At 40.8% G+C, this 20912-nt stretch overlaps 1 protein-coding gene across 1 annotated transcript in view; it reads left to right on the forward strand.

Moving 5' to 3' along the window:
• NAXD (NAD(P)HX dehydratase) overlaps nt 1-20701 on the forward strand; it is a 47044-nt gene extending 26343 nt beyond the window's left edge. The window contains exons 7-11 of the mRNA XM_009276057.2: nt 7950-8000; nt 8082-8186; nt 8544-8664; nt 17534-17654; nt 20285-20701. Of these exons, the coding sequence (XP_009274332.1) occupies nt 7950-8000; nt 8082-8186; nt 8544-8664; nt 17534-17654; nt 20285-20435 (549 nt within the window). The 3' untranslated portion in view covers nt 20436-20701. The remainder of the gene's footprint in view (nt 1-7949; nt 8001-8081; nt 8187-8543; nt 8665-17533; nt 17655-20284) is intronic.
• The last annotated feature ends 211 nt before the right edge of the window (nt 20702-20912 follow it).

The raw sequence follows: 20912 nt of genomic DNA on the forward strand, positions 1-20912 counted from the left end.
CCCCCTCTCTCAATGTAGAATAGAACAGTTTTGATTAGCTGCCATCTACAGCATCTTCAGCTTTGTTAGTTGTAACAACAGTTTTTAACATTTCCCAAAGCACTTAATGAGCTTGATGATGTAGTGGGGTACTCTTCAGAGTCCTTATCACCCTCTGCCTGGCTTAAATGAAGTATTTTGCTGTGCACCTGAAAATCTGTTTCAGAAAACAGGGCCTAGCATGTGGTACTACAGTTAAAAGACAAAAGACCCAGTTAAATTGAATGGAGCATAAACCATGAGAAAAAGAAGCTGTTTGTTTCAATGAAAAGATACTTGTCTCTGTAACGTGACTCTTCATTCAAGTAGTACCAATGATGGGCAGTAGTTAATAATTTCTTATGTGAGGTTTGAGAGCCTAGTGGAGTGATTAATGAGCTAGTGATAGTTATGCATACAGGAATATATAAACTAAAACTGAGGCAATTAGGCTAGTGAAAGGTGATTTATATAAATCTTGTCCACAAAGTGAGATTTTGATTGACGTTGCTGAGGTTTGAAGGGAGGATGAGTTCTTGGATCGGTTTGCGGGAACTAATAAAAGCAAGTTTCAGACTTAACTGCATGTTTCCACCAGCAGGTAAATAAAAAAGCAAAACCAGTTACTGAAAATATGGCTCTAATGTGAAGAATCTCAAACAGTGGAACTCCATTTTTAACGTTTTTCAAAACCTCCTGTATCAAATATATTCTATTTAGGGAAGCTTCCCCCCTCCCGCCAACCCTGAGTGTAGCCTTGAGCACAGCCTGAGCTTGGGATATTTGCCTATCTCTAGCTGTGCAAGATTACAAACTTCTGCTTGCCAAGCCTATTTTCCAAGCATCTCCGCCACAGAGCTGCATCCTGACCTCTATACAGCTGAGTCCCTGCTAACTCTGCATTTATATCCAGGCTTGAAGCAAGGAATGCAGAAATGCTTCCTAGGGTTTTCAGTGCCTATTTGTAGGAGTTGGTTTGTAGTGTGTTGGGGTCGAACTTGTTTGTTCCTCCCGGGCACCTTGGGGAGGGGGGCATGCAGAAATGCTTCCAGCTGCAGCATTTACAGGGAAATCTCTGGCTGTTTCTTCCCTTTTATCTCTCTGTTCCAGACAAAACCATGGATTCAGGATTGTTGGATGAGAGCAGCATCCATGCGGAAAATACAAGCAATTATAGCAAATATACAAGCAATATTTCAACAGCAGTTTCTGATCCTAGCTTTCAGTAGAGGGTTCTTTGTAAAAGGGGCTGCCACTCCTTTTTGATTATTTAAGGTTGTATGAGACCTAACTAGTGCCAGGTTATGCACATTTGCATGTCTCTACTAAGCCAGAAGCTAGTCACTCTTGCCACCTTGAGTGTGGCGACTCCAGCTTAGTCAGCCGGGAGCCCCAGTCAGTACAGTGTTGTCAAATCAGTAGCACGGACTGGAGCAGTGGAGGTAGACTGCGCTATCAGTCACCCTAATGTAACCAGCATTCCAGAAGGTAGTATCTGAGCTTTTAGAGAATGGGCCTTTCAACCTCTCCTGGGCTACGGGCAGGCCTTTGATTACCCTGCCGGAGGAGTACAGTATAGGGTAGCATTGACTTGCTCTGCAGGCCTCAGCGGGCTGGAGTTTTAGATGTGTGAATGCAGGCACGGTGTTTCACTGGCAAGGCACATACTGCCCAGATGCCAAGGAGGTCTGGCAGTTACCTGTTTGGACAAGCGAGGATATTACTCTCTTTTAGAAATCCGGTTATTAACAAGCTGTATGGGTGCAAACTCTTGTTTAAAGGACCTCACCTGCTTAACAGCTCTCCTAAGTTATTTTAACTTTACTTTGGAACATCTAGCAGAAGATTTAATTACGTACTTGGCACTTGCAGGTTGCAGTAGAATGCACTTTTGGTGGGCTGAAGGCAAGGTTATGCTGCTTCCTAAAATGTTTGGATGTCGTCGTGGTCAATGCTGTCCATTATTATGGCATGCTGAAGCTTGAACTTCTTTTTGAGCACACGGGTAAGGAACTCTGCCAAGAGTAGGCCAAGACATGACTCTTGAAGGGACCTAGAAAATGCAGTGTTCGTTGCAGGTGTCAGTAAAGGAAACTTTGCCTGCAGTATCTTTCCTTTGCAAGGTAGAAAGATGACAATGTGATGCATCCTTAGTGAAAATTAATTACTGTTGTGGGATAGATGTTGCTTTATATATGCTGCTATTGTGGTTTTCTGTTTATTTCATTAAAATTCAATCATTTATTAAAACCACTGGCTCTAATTTCCTGATTCTTCCCTTTGCAAACACCAAATGCCAAAGTTATTGTGTAGCTAAACCAGTTCATCAGGAAAAACACAAGTAGTGATACAACTAATAATATATTAAAAGTCATGGCAGGCATTCTGCTGCCAATCCACATCTAATTAAAAAAGCTGAAAAGTATATCTAAGTCAGGTGTGGGCAAAACTGTACATAATTGTCTTTTCCGAGGAGCCGTGGAGAACCAGCTTGTACGCTGTTGTATGCAGGCAGAGTAAATAGGACATGTGCGTTATTGCTGACTCGTGGACTTGGGTGGAGAAGTCCAGACTGCAGTGTTTTGCAAGAGGCTGTGGGTGCTCACTATGAGTGCACCACTTGCTATCTGCTCGTGGTGCCTCAGGGTGGCTGCTCTGTGAAGACTTCCATGGCTGATTAGATATCCTTTGATTGTACCTAAAAGCTCCATAGCAATTTATTCTTCCCTCATATGTTCCCCCCCATGCTCCTCCTAGCTGTTTTTTGCAGCCAGTGTCTCGCACTGGCTCATCTCAGCCCATTCCCTTTTTCCATAATAATTGTGGAAGTGTGCAAGAGTCCTGGATGTCCATGTTAGTGCAGTGCAGATGAATCTTGTGTTTTGTAGCACAGCCACAGGCTATCAAATGGATAAATCGTATCGTGCTTTTCTGCATTACTGTGCCCTCTTTCAGCAGTAGCCTGTCCATTCGTTCCTTCAAGCTTCTTCCTCCTGTGGTCTTTTCCAGCCTGAATGATTCTGATTTCATGTGTGTGTTGTTCTGGTTTCAGTGTGTTGGGGGGGTTGTGGGGGTTTTTTTGTTTGTTTGTTTTTGGGTTTGTTTCTTTTTTTTAAAAAAAAAAAAAGATTGGAATTTGGTTTTAGGAATCTATTTTAAAATTCCCATGTGAAAGTTGGGACAGAGAACACAGATTTCTACTAAAATGAATGCATTGCATTTCAAGGAATAGCTTCCATGAGAATAAAAGAATTAATTAAAACACATAAATTCTTCGCCCTTACTTTGTAAATTTTCCCAGTTACAGTAAAGGGTTACCTTTACCCAGATAGAGCCCTGGTTTCTACTGTGACACAACTTCTTTTGTTTACCCAGACGCTCTGCCTGGTTTCTACTGTGACACAACTTCTTTTTCAGTTCTTATTGAGTAGGTTGCTTGCATACGAGTCCTGGATACCCAGTCACAGAATAAAGATTTTTTTCAGGAAACTCTGTATTTCAAGAGTAGAGTGGGAGTAGATTCAGGTTAATTTCACCCCCTCTGGCTCTCCTCCCTTCAACCACCTCCACCAAAAATTGCAATCACTGAAATACTGTTTTGGGCATTCCTAAATGTGGAGTACTTGGTACCACTAACAAATGATAACTGTGTGGGAGGTTGTCCCATACAGCACCTTCATGGGATGTGTGAATCCCAGGTCATTTCCCCTTTGGCTTAATTAGGGTAGAAACTTAAACTTTGGTCTTCAGTTATTAGGAGAGGAAGCTTTGATATCAGTCTTCAATATCTTAGCTAACCAGTGTGACTGTAGGTCATGAGGTTGGATGACAGCAGCATGTCACTCTCTCCTCCTCCTCATTGTCCTCTCTACTTGTGGCTAGTGCCAAGGTTGCCCTGTGAGTCCAGTCCTTCATTTCTGGATATCCTCGAGTGCTTAGGAATCGAGTGAAGGAAGTGCACCTGCCTTGTTCTGCACCAAGCTGAACCACCGCTGTTACGGTATAATATATTCTGTGCACAGAAAGGTGGTCCACTGGGATATCTTGGAGCTAGAATCTCCAAAATCTTAATATTCAAAGTGTTGTTTGAAGGGAAGGGGTGATGTCTTGGTTTTGTCATTGATACTTGTATGTGTTGCTGTTTACTTGTGTGATTGGTGTTTGGATTTCAGGTCTTGTCTTAGTAACGTTTCTTAATTTCTTTAATTAGCAATATTCTCTTCTAAATCCTTTCCCATATAAATAATTGTTACATGGGATAAAACTGAACAGATGGTTCCTGCTCATACATAGAGTCCTATCAGAAACGGTTAAATAGGTTTTGGTGCGAAAGTAAAGTTACTCTGAGCTGTGTTAATTGTGCAATTAACAGTGAAGGTTCTTCTGTAAGCTACAAGTATTAAACCAGGAAAGTCCATGCTAAATATAAAGATACAGATTCAGCTGAAAAATGACTTTTGCTTCCAGGAACAAAATACTCTGCATAGAGGATGTTGCCATTATTGCTGTAAACACCTCTTAGGCAAATATATATATTTTTTTTAATACAGTATCTGCAGTAATGGAGTGTTTAAAAGTGGGCTTCATCTCCCCTAATTCTTGGTGTCTAAAAATAAAGCAGTAAAGCGTCTTTGCTCCCTCTGCGATAGCTGAGGAGAGGCAGGTATATCTGTTGGTGATTCATCCCACCCTAAATGCGGATGTCTAAGATGAATTGCTCTCCAGTGGTGAGCCTTTAAATGGCAGCAGATGAGATGGGTCCTGTCCACAAGCAATAGGAAACAGAGGTTCTCCAACGAATGTTGTGTCCTTCAAACGGGTGGTTGCCTTATGGGGGTTCTCTTCTCTCTGTTTCTGCTTTATTACAGTTGCCAGATTACCTCCTCCCTCCCCAGAACTTCCTCTCTGAGGTTCCTTGTCTGTCTCCAGGCAGTTTCTGTCTGGGTTTAAGGAAGGAAGAGGAAAGGAAAATAATTAGGGTACTCTTTTGTTTGGGTTTGGTTTATTGGGGTTTTTTTAATCAAAAATGAGCTTTCTAAATAAGACAAAGGACTTTGTGTATCCCCTGATTATTTGTTTTGTAAGGAGAGAAAGAAAAAACAATGATCACTCAGTATGTTAGAATAGAAACTGATACCTCAGAGACTCGGCACGCAATAAAAGTTGCTTGGTCAGTAGGTTTTACTTAGCAAGATGAAATTTCTCTTCAGAGCAGAGGTCAAATGTCTCAGGATTGTGGAAGACGTGCTGGAGAGGTAGGAACTCAAAATGTTATTAGGAAGAAATGTCTTATTTCTCTGGAGTGTATCAGTGACCCAGCCTTCCAGAAGCTGTTTACCTGTACATGTACTTTCATGCTTTGTAACTTCCACATTCTTTTTTTTTTTTCTTAAACTTACATTCTTTTGGTGGACAATGGATCTTCAGGATTCTTGACTTAGCCTGTTGTTAGATACATATATAGACAAAAGTAGAACTTCTAACCAGTAGTCAGGATGACAGTTAGGAGGAAACATGAAAAGGGGCCAAACAATAACAGCAGCAGCCAAACCTTAACTGTTTCGGGAAGAGAACTTTAGGAAAATTAGTTCTGTGGATTGCTCATAATGAATTTAGAATCATAGAATAGTTTGGGTTGGAAGGGACCTCTAAAGGTCATCGAGTCCACCCCCCTGCCGTGGGCAGGGACATCTTCAACTAGATCAGGTTGCTCAGAGCCCCATCCAACCTGACCTTAATTTAAGAGAATAGTTTGGAAGGATAAGGACTTCTGAGATCTAGTGTCTTCCTTCAGACTTCCTTATGGAATCTGTTGGGGAAACCTTTTTTGGTTTTAAAAAATGAAGTGTCATGAAAGATTGGCTTACTAAAGTTGACTTACTAGAATAAACTGGTGATTCATATTAGTGGGAAGTGGAGCAGTAATCATTTTAAGTGTACTGAAGGAGTTTGGTGAAGCTGCTAATGTACAAAAATATTCTAATTAAAACAAGTTAGAAAATGAGGTTGCAGTGAATGGTATTTGTGTCTTCAAAAATTGGGGGAGGATGATCTGAATGCTCTCTTGCATAATATCTTGCTAACCTCTGGGGCTCAGTGCCATATGATATCTAATCAGAAGAGCATAGTATGGTTCAAAAATAATTGGACTGTTGGATGTATAACATTCATTTATACAGGAAAAAAAAATGTAAACCTGGTTGCTAGATCCACAGCCTTATTTTATTATAACCAAGTGAGTCAAATTAAACATAATTGTTAATGAACTTAACACAGCAGGGGCAAAGCAGTACAGCTTCTGTGAAGGAAAACTGAGCTGCGCACATCTGTGCAGATTAACGTTAATGAATAAAGAAATGACTGTCTCATAAATTTCTTAAAAGCTTTGAAAGTAAGGCGCTCTGGTTTTCAGTATGCCACAACTAATTCTAGGTATGTTTTAAGATTCCATCCTTGCACAGCTGTTAAAGATACTTATTCATAAATTTGAATAATTTAGTAGTAGCTGAATGGTGTGAGTTGTGTAAAACTTGCGATTGGTTCAAAGTTATTTAAGTAACTGAATATAAGAGAAGGCTTGTGGTGTTCCCTTGGAATCCCAACAAGGGTGGGCACCTGGCAGTCTGTGACACACAGCCCAAGCCGAGACCTGTGCAAGCATGTGTATGTCATGGAAAGGTTTTTATTCTGCAGTGGCTTCTAATGTAGCTGCAGCTGTGTGTCGAGACAAGTCCTCAGGCTTGGAGCAGTGGGTAGTGTTTCAGTCTCACACTTAAATCATGCAAACAGTGCCCAAACAAAACAAAAGTAGTGTTGGGTTGAAGCACGCTGCTAAATTCTGGTCATCCATTTAAAAATAGAAGGGAAAGATTTCTACTGGTATTGGAAAAAATCAGAATCAGATAGGAATGAGTTAGCAAGGATGTGTGTATGCCATAATTCATAATTTACAGGAAGCAAGGTGGGTGGTGTTTATTTTTGACCACAATACAAGAATAGAGGTATGTTCAGTACCCTGAAAATTAATTAAAAACTGCTTCCTTATTCCTTAGATAATGTCTTGCTAACCTGTGGAGCTCAGTGCCGTATGATAGCTAATCTGAAGAGCTTGATAACGTTCAAAATAATTAGACTTTTGGATGGATACCATCCTCTGTTATCTTATACAGGAAAAAGATAAACTCTCCAGCTTCAGAGACAAGTTGGTAATGACCAACGTTAAAAAAAAAAAACTTGACTGTCAGCCATTGCTCATTAAAAAAGCTTGAGTAGCAGTCGTTGCCACTGCTCAGTTAGGAGAGAGAACAAGGGCATACGGTCTGCTGGTAGATACCGCTTGCTGAAAAACACTTTAGCAAATGGTCTGTTGCCTGGGCTGCCTTGGTTTTGCTTTGAAAGTATAAAACCTCCAGGACCATGAGTCAAATGACATGTTTTACGTACTGCTTGTCTCGGGATGTTTGCTTATACATAAATTCAAATACCGCAATGGGGCTATCATCAGAAAAGCAACTAAAACTAGTGTTATAGTTATTGGTAGATTTCTATCACGGCAATACTCATTTGGATTTTTCTTTTCTTTTTAATTGGAGATGTATGTCTACTATGTGTGACTTTTGTTGGCATTGCATGCCTCCTACAGCAGGGAGAGTGAGTGAGATTGATTGCTTGTTTGCATATCAACACCAAGGCGTCAGCTATGGAAACCCTGTTGACACTGCTTATACTTGAACCAGGGAGAGAACAATGTAACTGTAACATTACCAGTTGATACGAAAATGTCTTATATTACTTTGCAGAATATAACAGATTTTTTTGTATCTTATTTTGTAAAAACAACTTACACGATCAGTTTTATTGTATGAATTTGTTTCAAGTCTTATGAGATTTAAATTAGCAAGCATCTTAAAGTTATCTGCATTTTTTTGCAGGGTATTATAGAAAAATCGAAAGTCAAAGGAATTCCTATCATTATTGATGCTGTAAGTATTTTCTAGATTCAGTCAATGGTTTGACATTTAAGAATCTATTCAGTAAATGTTCTTCTCACTGTTTTTTTGCAGGATGGACTGTGGCTCATTTCCCAGCAGCCTTCTCTCATTCAAGGCTACCAGCGAGCTATTCTTACTCCAAACTATATGGAGTTTAGTAGACTGTATGAAGCCATGGTGAGCTGTTTTCCTTTTTGATATTTAAGTACGTGTAAGTTCAGTCTTTTAGTCTTCGAAAATAAACAGTTTATTACTGGGTTAAACATCATGTGCTGTTTCTTATATGCAAGAGAAGCATTCTTCTGGGTTTTTATTCCATGGGATAATTGCCATGACAGTGCATATTCTTAAACAGAGCTCTTTAAAAAAGACTCGTCTTTCTTAAGCATTTTTTGGCACTGCAGTGGGTATAGAATACTTGGAAAGACTGATGATGATGCTTTCCCCTCCCCATACATACGCTGAAGTAGCATGTGTTAGAGATGTTGTTCTAGTAGCAAAATCTATACTGTGTATGGAATTCTTGTGTTGTAGCTTAGAGACCCCGTAGACAGTAGTGATCATCATGGATGTGTATTAAGACTCAGCCAAGCCATGGGGAATTTGACAGTTGTTCAAAAGGGAGAAAGAGATCTTATTTCAGATGGAGAGAAAGGTAAGTGAAGCCTTTTGCTTTTAGCAATGTGATTTTTTTTTTGTTTGTTTGTTTGCTTTCAGTCGTACTCCAGTGGTTGGACTATATATAGTAACTGGTTGACTGTATTCCCCTGAAGATTGAAGGGGACGGATGGCTGTCTTTGCAGATCGCCTTTAGATGATTTGTGTAAATTCATATTTTAAGAGTTCAACTGAATTTATTTGCTGAAAAAAGTTGCTCATTTTATTTCTTATTTAAATGGCTATAACATATGTTTTACATTACACAGGTATTGAAAAATTAATTTTTTATTCTTTGTGAACTGTTCTAAAATCCTTAGCTGAGATGGTCTGTATAAGTGCAGATATCATTGCTAAATTAATACAGAATAATATTATTGTTTCACCATATATTGGTGTGTCTGAAAAATGAAGATGTCTTGAGGTTCATGAGCTGCTCAATTCCTTGATACTGTCCACCATGCTGTAGACTAGCATGTGCATGTATGACTTGTACAGTAGCCCTGACAATTTAAAAAAAAAAAACAACAAACAACAAATTAACTCTAGATTGCCATTACAACTTTTTAAAAGTCACTTACTAATATGGTTAAAGTATACTTAATAAAATCAGCTGCCTGTCTGATGCTTTTTATACTGATCATTTACTGTCATCAGTATAAAATTAATTCATGAGTAACTTCATTGCATTTTGACTACGTGGTCTTATTTCACATACATAACAAGCAGCAGCTCTGCCTCTAACTACTTGAAATGCTAATCTCTGATAAATGTTTATGCCGCTTCAGAACCATTTTGTATATACAGTCAATTCTTCATTATTGGGAGCCATGGGAGTCTTTTATAACAGAAAAACAGATGTAATACGACAACTGGTTTGTGCAGAGCCACCTTCCACCTACCCCCATTAGTACAGATACTATAGCAGACTGCGAAGCAAGCTGGGATCTGGAAGCAATATGGTTACACCTCTGTGGTGAAGGACTTTGATCGGTCATATAGTACCCAAGTTGCCCTGCATGAAGTCTGCTGTCGTATTTGCACCCATAGCAGACTTGATTTGGAACCTTGGACAGTCAGGCCAGGCTTAAGGGAGAATGAACTCTGCCAGAGGATAAAATATCCTGGCTCCAGTTTATGCCAGCTAGAGGGCTTTAGAGCACTGTAGTGTATCTTCTTTCTCTGTTTTTATGTCAACCATGTTCTCTTTATGCAGGATTGTTGCTTTTTTTAATGAATGTCGGGAAAACTGGGTGAGTGCTTTAGATTGAGCACATTACCTAGTATATCACTGTTCTCCTTTTGAGCTGTTATTCTTGAGATAAGTGTACCCCCACCATTGCCGGAGAGAGGGGATGCTCAGTCTCCATTGTTGCTTGTCATGCAGGATTCAAAAAACCAGGAAACAACTGAAACTCTTGCCAATTTCAGTTTTGAATGTTCAGGTGTGGCACAAGTTTGGTGTATGTCTTGTATGCTTTGGGGGCTTTTTGTTGATTTTATTTTTTCCCCTCACCTTGTTCTTTGTCTCTGTTGTGTTCTGATTTTTTTTTCTCTTAGTTAAGTGGCTTTTTGATTTGAAATAAAAACAGTTCTGTGCCTTTATAGCAATTGTTTGATGTCCAGCTATAGGCTGCTTTCTTGTTCTTACCTTGGTTCTATCACTGATGCTTTCTCTCTCCTGGATTACAGGCATTACAAGCAGCATTGCTGAGCTGTAAAAAAGCAGTTGTCAGGTTTAACACAGGTTATAATGTCTGTTACAAACACTGTTTTTTACGGTTTGTGTTGCCTGCAAGAAGGTTCCTGAGAATTTCGCAGAAACTATAGACTTCAGCTTCCTTCTAACAAGAATGTTCTTTGGGTCTGGGAGTTACTGTCAGTCAATTCTTAAAAGCTTCTCAAATGCAAAATTACATTGAGAAAGGAGATTTACTCTCTGCTCTGTGCCACAACACAGAACATGTTGTCGTGTGACTGACGTTGAATTCTCTCCCAGGTTTTTCGTTCTTAACTTCTGCTTTTTTCATCTGCCTGTTCTTTTGATCTGATGTCACTTTTTTTTTCAGCTGAGACAAACGTACATGGTGATTCCAGTGTGAGGGAAATCCAGATCATTGGTTCAGGCCAATGTCCTCTGAGCACAATCAAATATTATGAAAAGAGCTGTGTACTCCTCTTGCCTCGCCAATGTCCTCTGAGCACAATCAAATATGAAAAGAGCTGTGTACTCCTCTTGCCTTTTATTTTTCATGTCAGCATCCGTTTTGTAGTGCTTAAGCCATACCTATTTTCAGGCATTTCCTGCTTGAAATGTGCTTAGCACACTGATACTGTAGTTTCCGTATATCACTTTTAAACTTTCTCCTTTGGGAATATACTGCGTGCATGCTTTCTGAAAAAAAGTAAGTCTCAATGCCCTCCAGGAAAAGCAGAAATTGCAACCTTAATGATGTAGCTTTAGCGTTCTGTGCTTGGCTGTTGTGGAAGGAAGGCTTTTTGAGGATGCCGAATTTGCAGCAGGGAAGACTGGCTTGGTGAATACTTTATAGCTTGAGAGTGATTGTAGTGGTTATTTCCACAATACTTTTACTCATGCGTCTGTAGGAAATTCAGTAGACAATTTACTTCTGTTAGTTGAAGATGAAAAAGGTTATCAGGTGATTTGATAGTGAGCTGGAGGTGCAGGTGTTGGTGAAGGATTACTGTCAGCAGATAGCTCTGTAATCTGAGCAGACAGACAGAATAAATTCTGATTGGAAGCTGAAGCTTAATAAATTCAGATTAAAAGTAAGGCAGATTTTATTAACAGACGAAGAAATTAGCTATGACAATAACATACCTAGAACTTTGATAGATTCCCAAACTGTGAAGTGTCTGGACACCTTTGAGGTTTGTTTTTACAGATCAGATTAGATAATGCCGGTGGTTCCTTACGGCCTTAAAATCAGTACTGAATCACGTACGTGGCCTCTGTGAAATCAGTAGCAGACCTCCACTATAAAGGAGATTTTTCTAAAATTTGTCTCCGTTTCAGTTAAGAGCTGCCAACTGCCCTGTAAACATATCACCAAGATTTTAAATTAAGTTTTATATACTCTTTTTCTCTTTCCTTTTGCAATTTCACATTATAGCTTGGTCTACAGTTGTTGATTCCCTGCTCTACAAAGATGAGCTTCACCATGCTCTTGGTAGGTGATATCAGTGCCATCACTGACCAGGGTAGGAATGAGTACTCAGCCTGTGGGTAAAAGGTAAGTCAGCTTTTATTCACTATGGCACAGCTCTCTAAGGTTTTCTTTTTATTATTCTTTGGAGAACTGGTCAATAATAAAGTGTGGTTATACCAGTCTTAGTTCCTAACATGTTTAAAATTTGGTTAGGTCCTTGAAGTAGAGGATTTTGATTTTTGGGTTGGGTTTTTTTTTTTTAATGTTATAGTGAGTTTTTCTGTATTTTTCCCCAGTACCTGTGTTTGTTCTCTCCTCCCTTCCAAAAGGCAGACTTTATGGGTAACCAGCCCGCTGCTGCCTGTGACTACTTTTACCTGGAGCCAGTAGCCAAACATTTCTCTCCAGTTGAAGCTATGGTCAAGAGAAGCAAAGAAGCATGTGAGAGGGATTACTGAGTACTGAATATGGGGTAAAATGCCATAAATTCTCAAGCAGTACTTCTGAGTTCTGCCATTCATTCCCTACACAGCCGGAAAGGAAGCTATTCAGTGCTTGTTAGTCCTTAGCTCACTTAGCTAAAAGCTCTTATGGTGTCCAGCTGCCCAGCAAATTTTGCCAAGATTTTAGCTGAGAGGCAGCACCTTCGTCTCCACTCCTGCTTCTGCAGAGTGAGCAGAACAGGGAGGTCGTGGTTCCTGTCCACTGTGCCACTGTGCTCTCCATTGCATGCACAGCCCAGCCTGCTGCCTCCCTGGCACTGCTCATCTGTCATCACATCCATCCCCTGGCTCCTGCACCTATCCAAGAAACGTAATATAAAATTTGGATTATTTTCTTTTAACTTAAATTGCCTGGTGTCTCGCACTCAAGGACCTATCTAAGTTTTAAAAGTGTGATTAGGGAATACAAAAGTATAAGCACCCTTTATATAAAAGCCAACTTACGTTTTCCACACCAGTTGAGTGATTTCTCCAGCCCAAGTCATCAACACTGGTTTTCCTGTCTGTATGCATTCTGGGACATGTTTCTGGGAGTCCACAATCTCCAGCTATGTGCTTTTGTGAACTAACTTGCAAAAGGAAAAAGATAAATTTCTTACTACTCATGAACATCTGCCAGGTCAGAGATGTATATTGGTAAAAGATTTTACTCAAGATCTGATAATGGTCTAAACCTGAATCTTGCAGTTGATGGAGCAAAATGGTCCTTGACAGCTATGTTATTTTGCATAGAAAATGGAAATCTTAAGCTTTTTAATTAAACGAGAGTATTTGTTGTTCTGTGGGGTAGCTCATGTTAGCTGATCTAATCCAGCTGGATCATATCAGAAGTCAGAATGGTCATACTTTTCCTGCGTGGATCCTTCAGCACATTAGGATAAGTGTAATACTCCTGCTTTGTAAGAGGAAAACACATGCAAAGAACTTGTTCGGGACATCCGAGATTCAAGAACTAAATTTTAATCTCCAAGCTGTCTTTTGGTCTGCAGCCTCAGTAAGTGTGATGTTTCACATTGGCTCTTTAGCCTTCTTTATCATCATCAGTATTACGTGTTTAACCTTTAGCTATCCCATATTTCACGTTCTGTGTTCTAAACAAAAACATCAAAAATGAGTCCCTGTTTTGGGTTGGGTTTTTTTTTCACTACTATGAATGTTGCAAATCAAGAACACACAGACGTACATTACTTTTTATACTATGTGGGCCTTTGGTTTTCTAACTGTAATGTGTCTAGGAGCTAGTGTTTTAAGTAGGGCTGCCTGCGTACAGCCATTTCAAAACTCCTGCTGCCCAGTTAACTCATAGTGCTTGATCTCAGCAAAACTACTAAATTCCCTCTTTTTTTTGTTCAAAGACAGGGCAGCTATTTTCAGTTGCATAACAGGCTGGTTTTTTAATTAAGCATGCAATACCCGTAAATGGGTCATTCTTCTGGGCTTTGATCTGCCAACACAGTTTGGACTGGGAGTTCCTTCAGTTTAAAACTTGCTGGCAATGGTATAGTTAAGCGTCACACCATGGTCTGAATGCTTCCGCAAATACTGATGTTTACCTTCTCTTCAAGGAGTGCTGAAAAGGGAGCGATGGTAACTTACTTTCTGGCCTGAAATGTATTAAGCATAGAGCTACTAAATGACTTGGCCATAGTTACCCAGGAAGTCTGGGGCAGAATTTTGAATTGTGTGGAACCTACTTGAATTTCTACTTTCCAATTTTCTGTCAATATGACAGCCTTCATGTTTTTTGTTTCTGTTGCACTCATATTTCAGTACAAACCATTTCGATGGACTTAGGTAAGCAAGAAATCTGGGTGACTATATGTGAGGGACGTGTTGTATTTGCTGTGTACAGCTCTGGCAATATTTATGCGCTGTTTAATCGCTGAGATTATGTTGAAAGTGTGGAACAGGGCTGTGGTGGTTGTGACTCCAGCAGATCTCCTTGCCATACTTCATTCAGCGATTTCTTCAGTGATACCATTTTTATTTCATCTAGCCTTTTCTTATGATAGTATGCGTATGCTCTATAAGGATAAGTGCTAGGAAGTAGGGTTTTTTCAGAAAGCTGCTTGACATAAATCAGTTTTCATTAAAAGACTGTCTATTAATTATACTGACTTATTTTTTCGATTCATCACCCTGTGAAATAATGACATCAGATTTGGTAGCCCAGACCTATTAAAAACCAAAACAGGACACCCTGCCCCAGCAGCCAATTTGACCAGCATCGGTTGTGTGTTTCTATCTCTTAAGGTCTGTCAGTTGAACTATAGATGAACCTCTCCATTACTTTGATTGAGAGTGGTGTCAGACTAATTGACCTTAAGTGGCCCCGGTTGCTGCCTTTCAACATTGACACATTGTGGTGATTTCAGTCTTTGCAGTTTCCCTGTTGTCCAGGTCTCCTCAGCTATTCCAGACTGGAAGAACCACGTTTTCTAGGTTTTCTGATGTACATGTTCGTCCCTAGTTGAACATGGTATAGCCTCACTGAGCAATGGACCGAAAAATACTTCATCCTCATGTAAATACATCGTTCTGCATCTCTCCAGGGAATAGAACTACCCGCCTTCTTGGCATCATCGCTGACTATTCAGTCATGTCCATCTAATTGAGGTCTTGTAACGCTGCCACTGGTTGTCACTACTCAGTGCAGCATATAAGGCTGTCATCCCCCCTGGTCCTTAAAGAACTGCTTGACCTGGCCAGTGGATCACAGATACTTGGTGGGGGATGTTGGATTGGGGCAGTGAGAAGACAGCGCTTTTATTTTTTTTGTTCTAGGAGAAGGCTGGGGAAAGCATCAGGAAGACTTTGTCCTTTGTGGATTTGGCAGTATGCCAGTTTGTCTTGATGGTGGTGTGGGATTCCTTCTTTTACTTTAAAAGCTCTTAACGGTGACTATACTTCAGAGGAGTTTTTCATTCCTTTTCCCATTGCCTGTTGTAATGTTCATCATACTTTTATTTTGAGATGTTCTTTGAGGAACTGAGCCTCTGCGCAAGAATTGCTGGAGCATTATACCTTCCCCCCCTCATTCAAGTGAATTTCCTGTAGTTCTGCTTCTTTGAAGCTATTGCGTGGGTTTGTTTTCCAGCATCTCTGTGCAGAGTACAAAGGTCTGCTTTTGTTGTTGCCTGTGAGGTAGTCTGCACATATTTGAGACTTACTTTTTAAAAAACCACAAACAAAAGACCACTTCTTTTTTTGGTAGCAAGGTATTATAATTGGCCTAGTTTGAGGAGATCTTGCTTTCCTGTACAGCTCAAAACTGACTGTAAGGTTGTGGGGCTACAGAATAGTGGCAGATGGTGACATACAGCTAATAAGCAGGGGCTTGTGCTCAGCTGTCAGTCAGAAGGCCCCAAAGCTTTTGAACAGAGGATTTCCATCCTGCCTCCTGCCAGGAGTTCAAGCCCTCAAAGTGAAAATCCTGTGAGATACCATCTTCAAAGTAGCAGAATTAGAGGTAATTTCTCCAAAGCACTGTATTAAAAAAAAAAAACAAACCCTACAACAAAACCTACGTCACCTAAAAGGGCATACCTTCTTCAAATAGCTAACTCAGAAGAGCATTGCACTTGTGAAATTTGACATTAACTACTGCTCACTGAGAAACACATCCAGAATCTTAATTTGGGGGGGAGGGGAGAAGAGTGATTGGGAATATTAACTGCTGGCAACACTGCAGCAGTGTCTGCTGTGTTCGTGGTGACTAATGAATCTTTGCCCTCTCAGTGGCAGCAAAAATGCACAACTGCCTGCCCTCACGAGCCCAGCAATTACTGCTGGAAGAGTTGGTAGGAAATGGAAGTGAAATACAATTCTTTGCTGCACCGAGTAACAAAAAGCAGAAATGAACCATGCAAATGAACTGGAAAGGGTTTGCTTGCGTTAAGTAGTTTTTTTACATCTTGCTATTTAAGAAAGTTTACCTGCAAGTCCTTCAGGTTTGTGCAGATTTTTCCCATTATTTTGTAAGAGAAAAATTCCTTTTAGAAATATGGGTAGTACTCCCTCTAAAATGCCTGGGCTGTTCTGTTCATACACCTTGGAGAAACCCAGCCCAGGTGACCTGAGAAAATTGAGATAAGAGCTGTTGTCCAAGCAGTGTCTTGCTTTATACTTTGCTTGTGCACTTGGCATGCTCAGGAGCGCACAAAAGATTGTGTGCATAGTCCTGAACCTGAGTAGCTCCACAGGAGCTGACTGGAGATGTGAAGGATCACTACTTGGCCACCAATGATTCTGCCAGCTCTTCCGTTCTCCTCGGAGAGGAAAAGAAATTTCTCCTGGGTTTTTTTCAGAGCCAAGCAAGAAGGAAAGCTAAGGGTAGATACGTGCCCACAAGAGAGTTTAGAGAAGGGCAGCAGAATTGATGCTGTTTTCTTTTTGTGTGCCTCACGTATCCTTCAGGCTTCCTGCTTGGGCTTGTTGAGAGCGGAGAACAAAGGAGTGAAACCATTTGCATGTTCTTCATTGTTACAGCTCCACAGAGAGATCAGTTTGACCAAGGTTCTTTGTATATTTAAAATAGAAAGGTAACATCTGATATTCTGACAGAGCCTACCCACAGTGACACCGCTGACAGAAACATACACGGATGCTGAGGACACTGTTGATCGGCAGAGAGAGAGATCTCTCTTTGCATATGGTTTTTACAAAGCCTAAGAAGAAGGCTGTTTTCAGTGAAATATCTTTCTGATGGGCGTGGCAGAAGATTTGAGTTTTTAGTCCTGTTTTGCATTTGCTCCCTGTAAAACACCTTGGTTTACATTTGTAAACTCTGAAGGTCAGAGACTCTGGAGAGCTGCGTTTGTGCAATGGCTTTGTGGAGGGAGGTGGGTCCATTTTGGGGTGATTGCTCATCGTGGCAGCATCAGTTCACATGAGTCACTAAACTCATGAGTGACTGAATCTTCGGTGCAGGCTGAGTGAAGTGGAGAAAGTGTATACATTGTGCGGTGTTATTTGTGAGGGATTGAAAAGTAATTAGAGAAGTATTTTTAAAATGTTAATGCGATAATTTTTTTTTTTAAGAATAGTGTATTTCAGCATATGCTGCTACCTGTGATTAATCTCTGACCTGTTAATTGCTGTGTGCCTTGGAGGTTAACCCTCACAGCTACAGTGATACCATTGCAAATGGAAGAAAAAACGCACGTGACTTTGTTTTCGGTTTGTCTGTTCATAGTACTTGTATGCAGTCACGAAGGAAGCAGCCGGCGATGTGGTGGACAGGGGGACCTCCTTTCCGGTTCTCTTGGAGTCTTGGCGCACTGGGCATTTCTTGCTGGAGCAGAAAAAACAAATGGGTACGAATATTAATTAATAACTTCTTAATTCTTGTGAGTCTGTGTTCTCTTATGGCAACTGTTGTAGACCTGCTATAGAAATTTCCGAATGAAACTGGAGTCGTTGGGACTAAGGTATCCATGTACTTTTAAAAAACGTAAGGTGTTCTAGAGCAGGCTACATAATAAAATTTTAAGAAGACAAACTCTTCAGTAATCTAACATCTGCCAAATTTGAGGCAGAAGAAGAGTGTGAACCTGGATCGATTCCCAAGGACATACATGTATGGGGCATGTGTTTTCAAAACAACTGAACGTGGGCAGAAAGCATGAAAAATACTTAAGTGGTCACTGGCAGTAACATCTCTATAATCCAAAAAACGTGTCATTTAGCTTTGGTTTTGTAATTTGGTGAATCCTCTTGCGTTGTACCCAGGTAATTTGGTGGGGCAGGTAAGTTGAAACTTGCAAATAAAATACAGTTTCAAAGAGGGTAACCATTTTAAGGCCAAACGGCAGTCCAGTTTGGTCGTACGTAAAGCAGCCGTGCAGCTGGCTGTTGGCTCTTGAGTTAAATATGTCCATTCCTGTCCGACTAGTTGGTCCATATAGTCACATAGTCTTTCCGTGAAAGCAGCTGCTTTCAATAAAGCTGAAAGGAACCCTGACACAAGCAGTTAGGGAATAGCAGCCCCTCTTCCCAAGAAGTAATGAGCTATTGAAGCTTGAGGAGTGGAGATCTTTTGTAGCCTTTTGGATGCTACGTGCAGATGCACACCGTTCGATGTCCATGGGAGTTAACTAGTCTGTGCTTGCATTACTGTGAGAGCACTGCACTAGGTCCCCCAGGAGGACTGAGGGACCAGCTGAACCAGACTTTAAAATTCTGAAATCTAACATACCCAGAATGAAAAACGAAACCAAGATTGTTTGTGTATCCGAAGTTGCAGCTGCCGCTAAAGGAGGAATTTTGTTTTACTTCATTAAAAGGGTGACTTTATTTTTGTGTGGTGTACAACAGATCCGTGTTAAATTGTTGGAGAGATTAGCAAACGCAGCACATGTTCTCCAGGCTTTCCTGACTTGGGCCCCCGTGGCTTTTCGAAACAGCTTGCTCAGAAACTCCTTTATTTTATAGATGAAGGAAAAGTGGGAGAGTATAATTGGCATCAGCAATACATTGTTTCTCCTGTGGTGGTGTTAAGGTGACCCTTCTCAAACACCTGCTGTACCAATCCTGTTTATCTCATGTGTTTCAGGAAAGGAGGAGCTTTTTGGGTTCAGTGAATTAGGGCATCAGCTTGTAGGCTGCACTGCAGGCTGTCCAGCCAGTCCTTCCGCGCTCGTGCCTGGCTCTGTTGTTTCAAAACGGGTCTGTGCAGAGCAGGATGTCGAAACATTAAGATTGCACTGGCTTTCGGGGGTGCTAATGGTATAGTAGGTAGGATTCTCCTGTTAAGTAGACAGGGTGCTAAGGTGATGTCCTTGGAGCATGGTGTGTATCAAACCGGTTATGCGGTAACCTCAGAAATAGGTGCTTTAGCTGTCTTGAGCCCAGAAGCCTGTGCACAGCTCTTGTTTCAGAGCAGTATTTGGGCATCTGGGATTGACTCTCAGGGTGGCTTAAATACTCACTCCTGCACCTTGGTGAGTGTATGAAGTTGCTGTTTTCAAGGAAAAGATACTCAAAGCTGCCCTGGTAACACCTAATTGTAAACTCACGTTCTGCTTTGCCTGTGTTTTACGTCGTGATCCTTCACAACACTCTTACTTGGCGCAGGAGTCAGTAGGTCCCTAGTGACTTACCGGCAGCGATGTCCCAGCCATGGCTGAACTTCGTGAGGTTTTTAGCCGGCCAGCAGCTGGGGCCCAGGGCTGGCTGCTGAATTACTCTGCAGTTGTTTTCCTCTGCTCTGGTGCTGTAAGGCAGCAGAAGCGGCTCCCGTGGCCCAGCCTGTGAGAAGGTGCTCTGGAGGTGGCGGGGCTGTGCTGCCTTCTCCGGCGGAGGTTCAGCACTTGAGGGCTGGGGCTGGGTACACTCTCTTAGGCAGTTTGTAAGCGTGTAGGAGGCATTAAGAGAGTGTGCCTTGATTTCTGCTGTGGTCTACACCTGTCACCGTACCCTGATCTAATGAAGGCCCCGGAGCAGTGACTATGGCCCTGTTAAAAATCACCTCTTTGTCCGCATCCCCACGTCCTTCCCCCATCCCCTGCAATACAAACTAAACTGAGCTACTCAGTGAGTGGGGAGGAAAAAGGGAGTTAAACGGCTGCCAGGTGAGACTTCAGTCTTCCTCTGAAGGAAAGGATGAAGTTTCACATCGGTAAAACTAGACATGGAACACCTTCTTACCCACTTTTTAAGCATGTTTTCCTCTTGCATCCTTCGGCCCTGCTGGTGTTTTCTCACTCAGTCACAGGCTGTGCCACGGGAAGGGAAGTATTTGTTAAAAAATATTCAGCCAAAGGTGCTCTGCAGTGCAAGAGTCTGAGAAACACAGATGTTTGCTTAAGAGGCCTTCCCGACAATGCTGACAAACATTTACGGGTACAGGGATTATGTCCACCACCTTATGAATTACGCAAGAGTGTTCAGATTTCGTTTATAATGTTGGTTGTTTTGTGTTGTGTTTTTTTTTTTTTCCTTTTAGTCAAAATCCCTTTCTAGTGGCTGCATTTGGAGCTTGCTCTCTTACGAGGCAGTCTAACCACCAAGCCTTTCAAAAATTCGGACGTTCAATGACTGCCTCTGACATGGTTTCAGAAGTTGGAACAGCTTTTAACAAACTTTTTGAAACCTGAAGCCAAAGCAGCAGAGAAGAAAAAAAGGAAGAACAATGACTGCAAGAGTAATTACATTTACCGTAGAATTTACATAAGTAATGCACCCTTTCAAGTGCTGTAGCAGCATTGGTATGCTAGGTAGATTTTTTTTTTTTTTATTTTTAAGAATAGAAAAATATGATTAATGTAGATATTTTTTAAGAGTTTGGAATACAAAAATGTTTTGGCTGAAATAAGCTGTAGTTGCAGATCTGTTATAATATAATAAAACTAAACTGAAAGTATTCCTCTGTTCTTTTTGATAGTTATTGAGCAATAACTAAAGTGTGAACAGCAAAAAAAAAAAAAAAAAAATACACTTGATACTTATAACTGAAAGTATTTCCTCTGTTTTTTTGATAGTTATTGAGCAATAACTAAAGTGTGAACAGCAAAAAAAAAAAAAAAAAATGCACTTGATACTTAGATAAAATTCTTCCACCAGCTCAACTGAAT

Source organism: Aptenodytes forsteri, unplaced genomic scaffold, assembly GCF_000699145.1.
Source record: "Aptenodytes forsteri isolate BGI_AS27 unplaced genomic scaffold, ASM69914v1 Scaffold96, whole genome shotgun sequence".
Lineage (NCBI taxonomy): Eukaryota > Metazoa > Chordata > Aves > Sphenisciformes > Spheniscidae > Aptenodytes > Aptenodytes forsteri.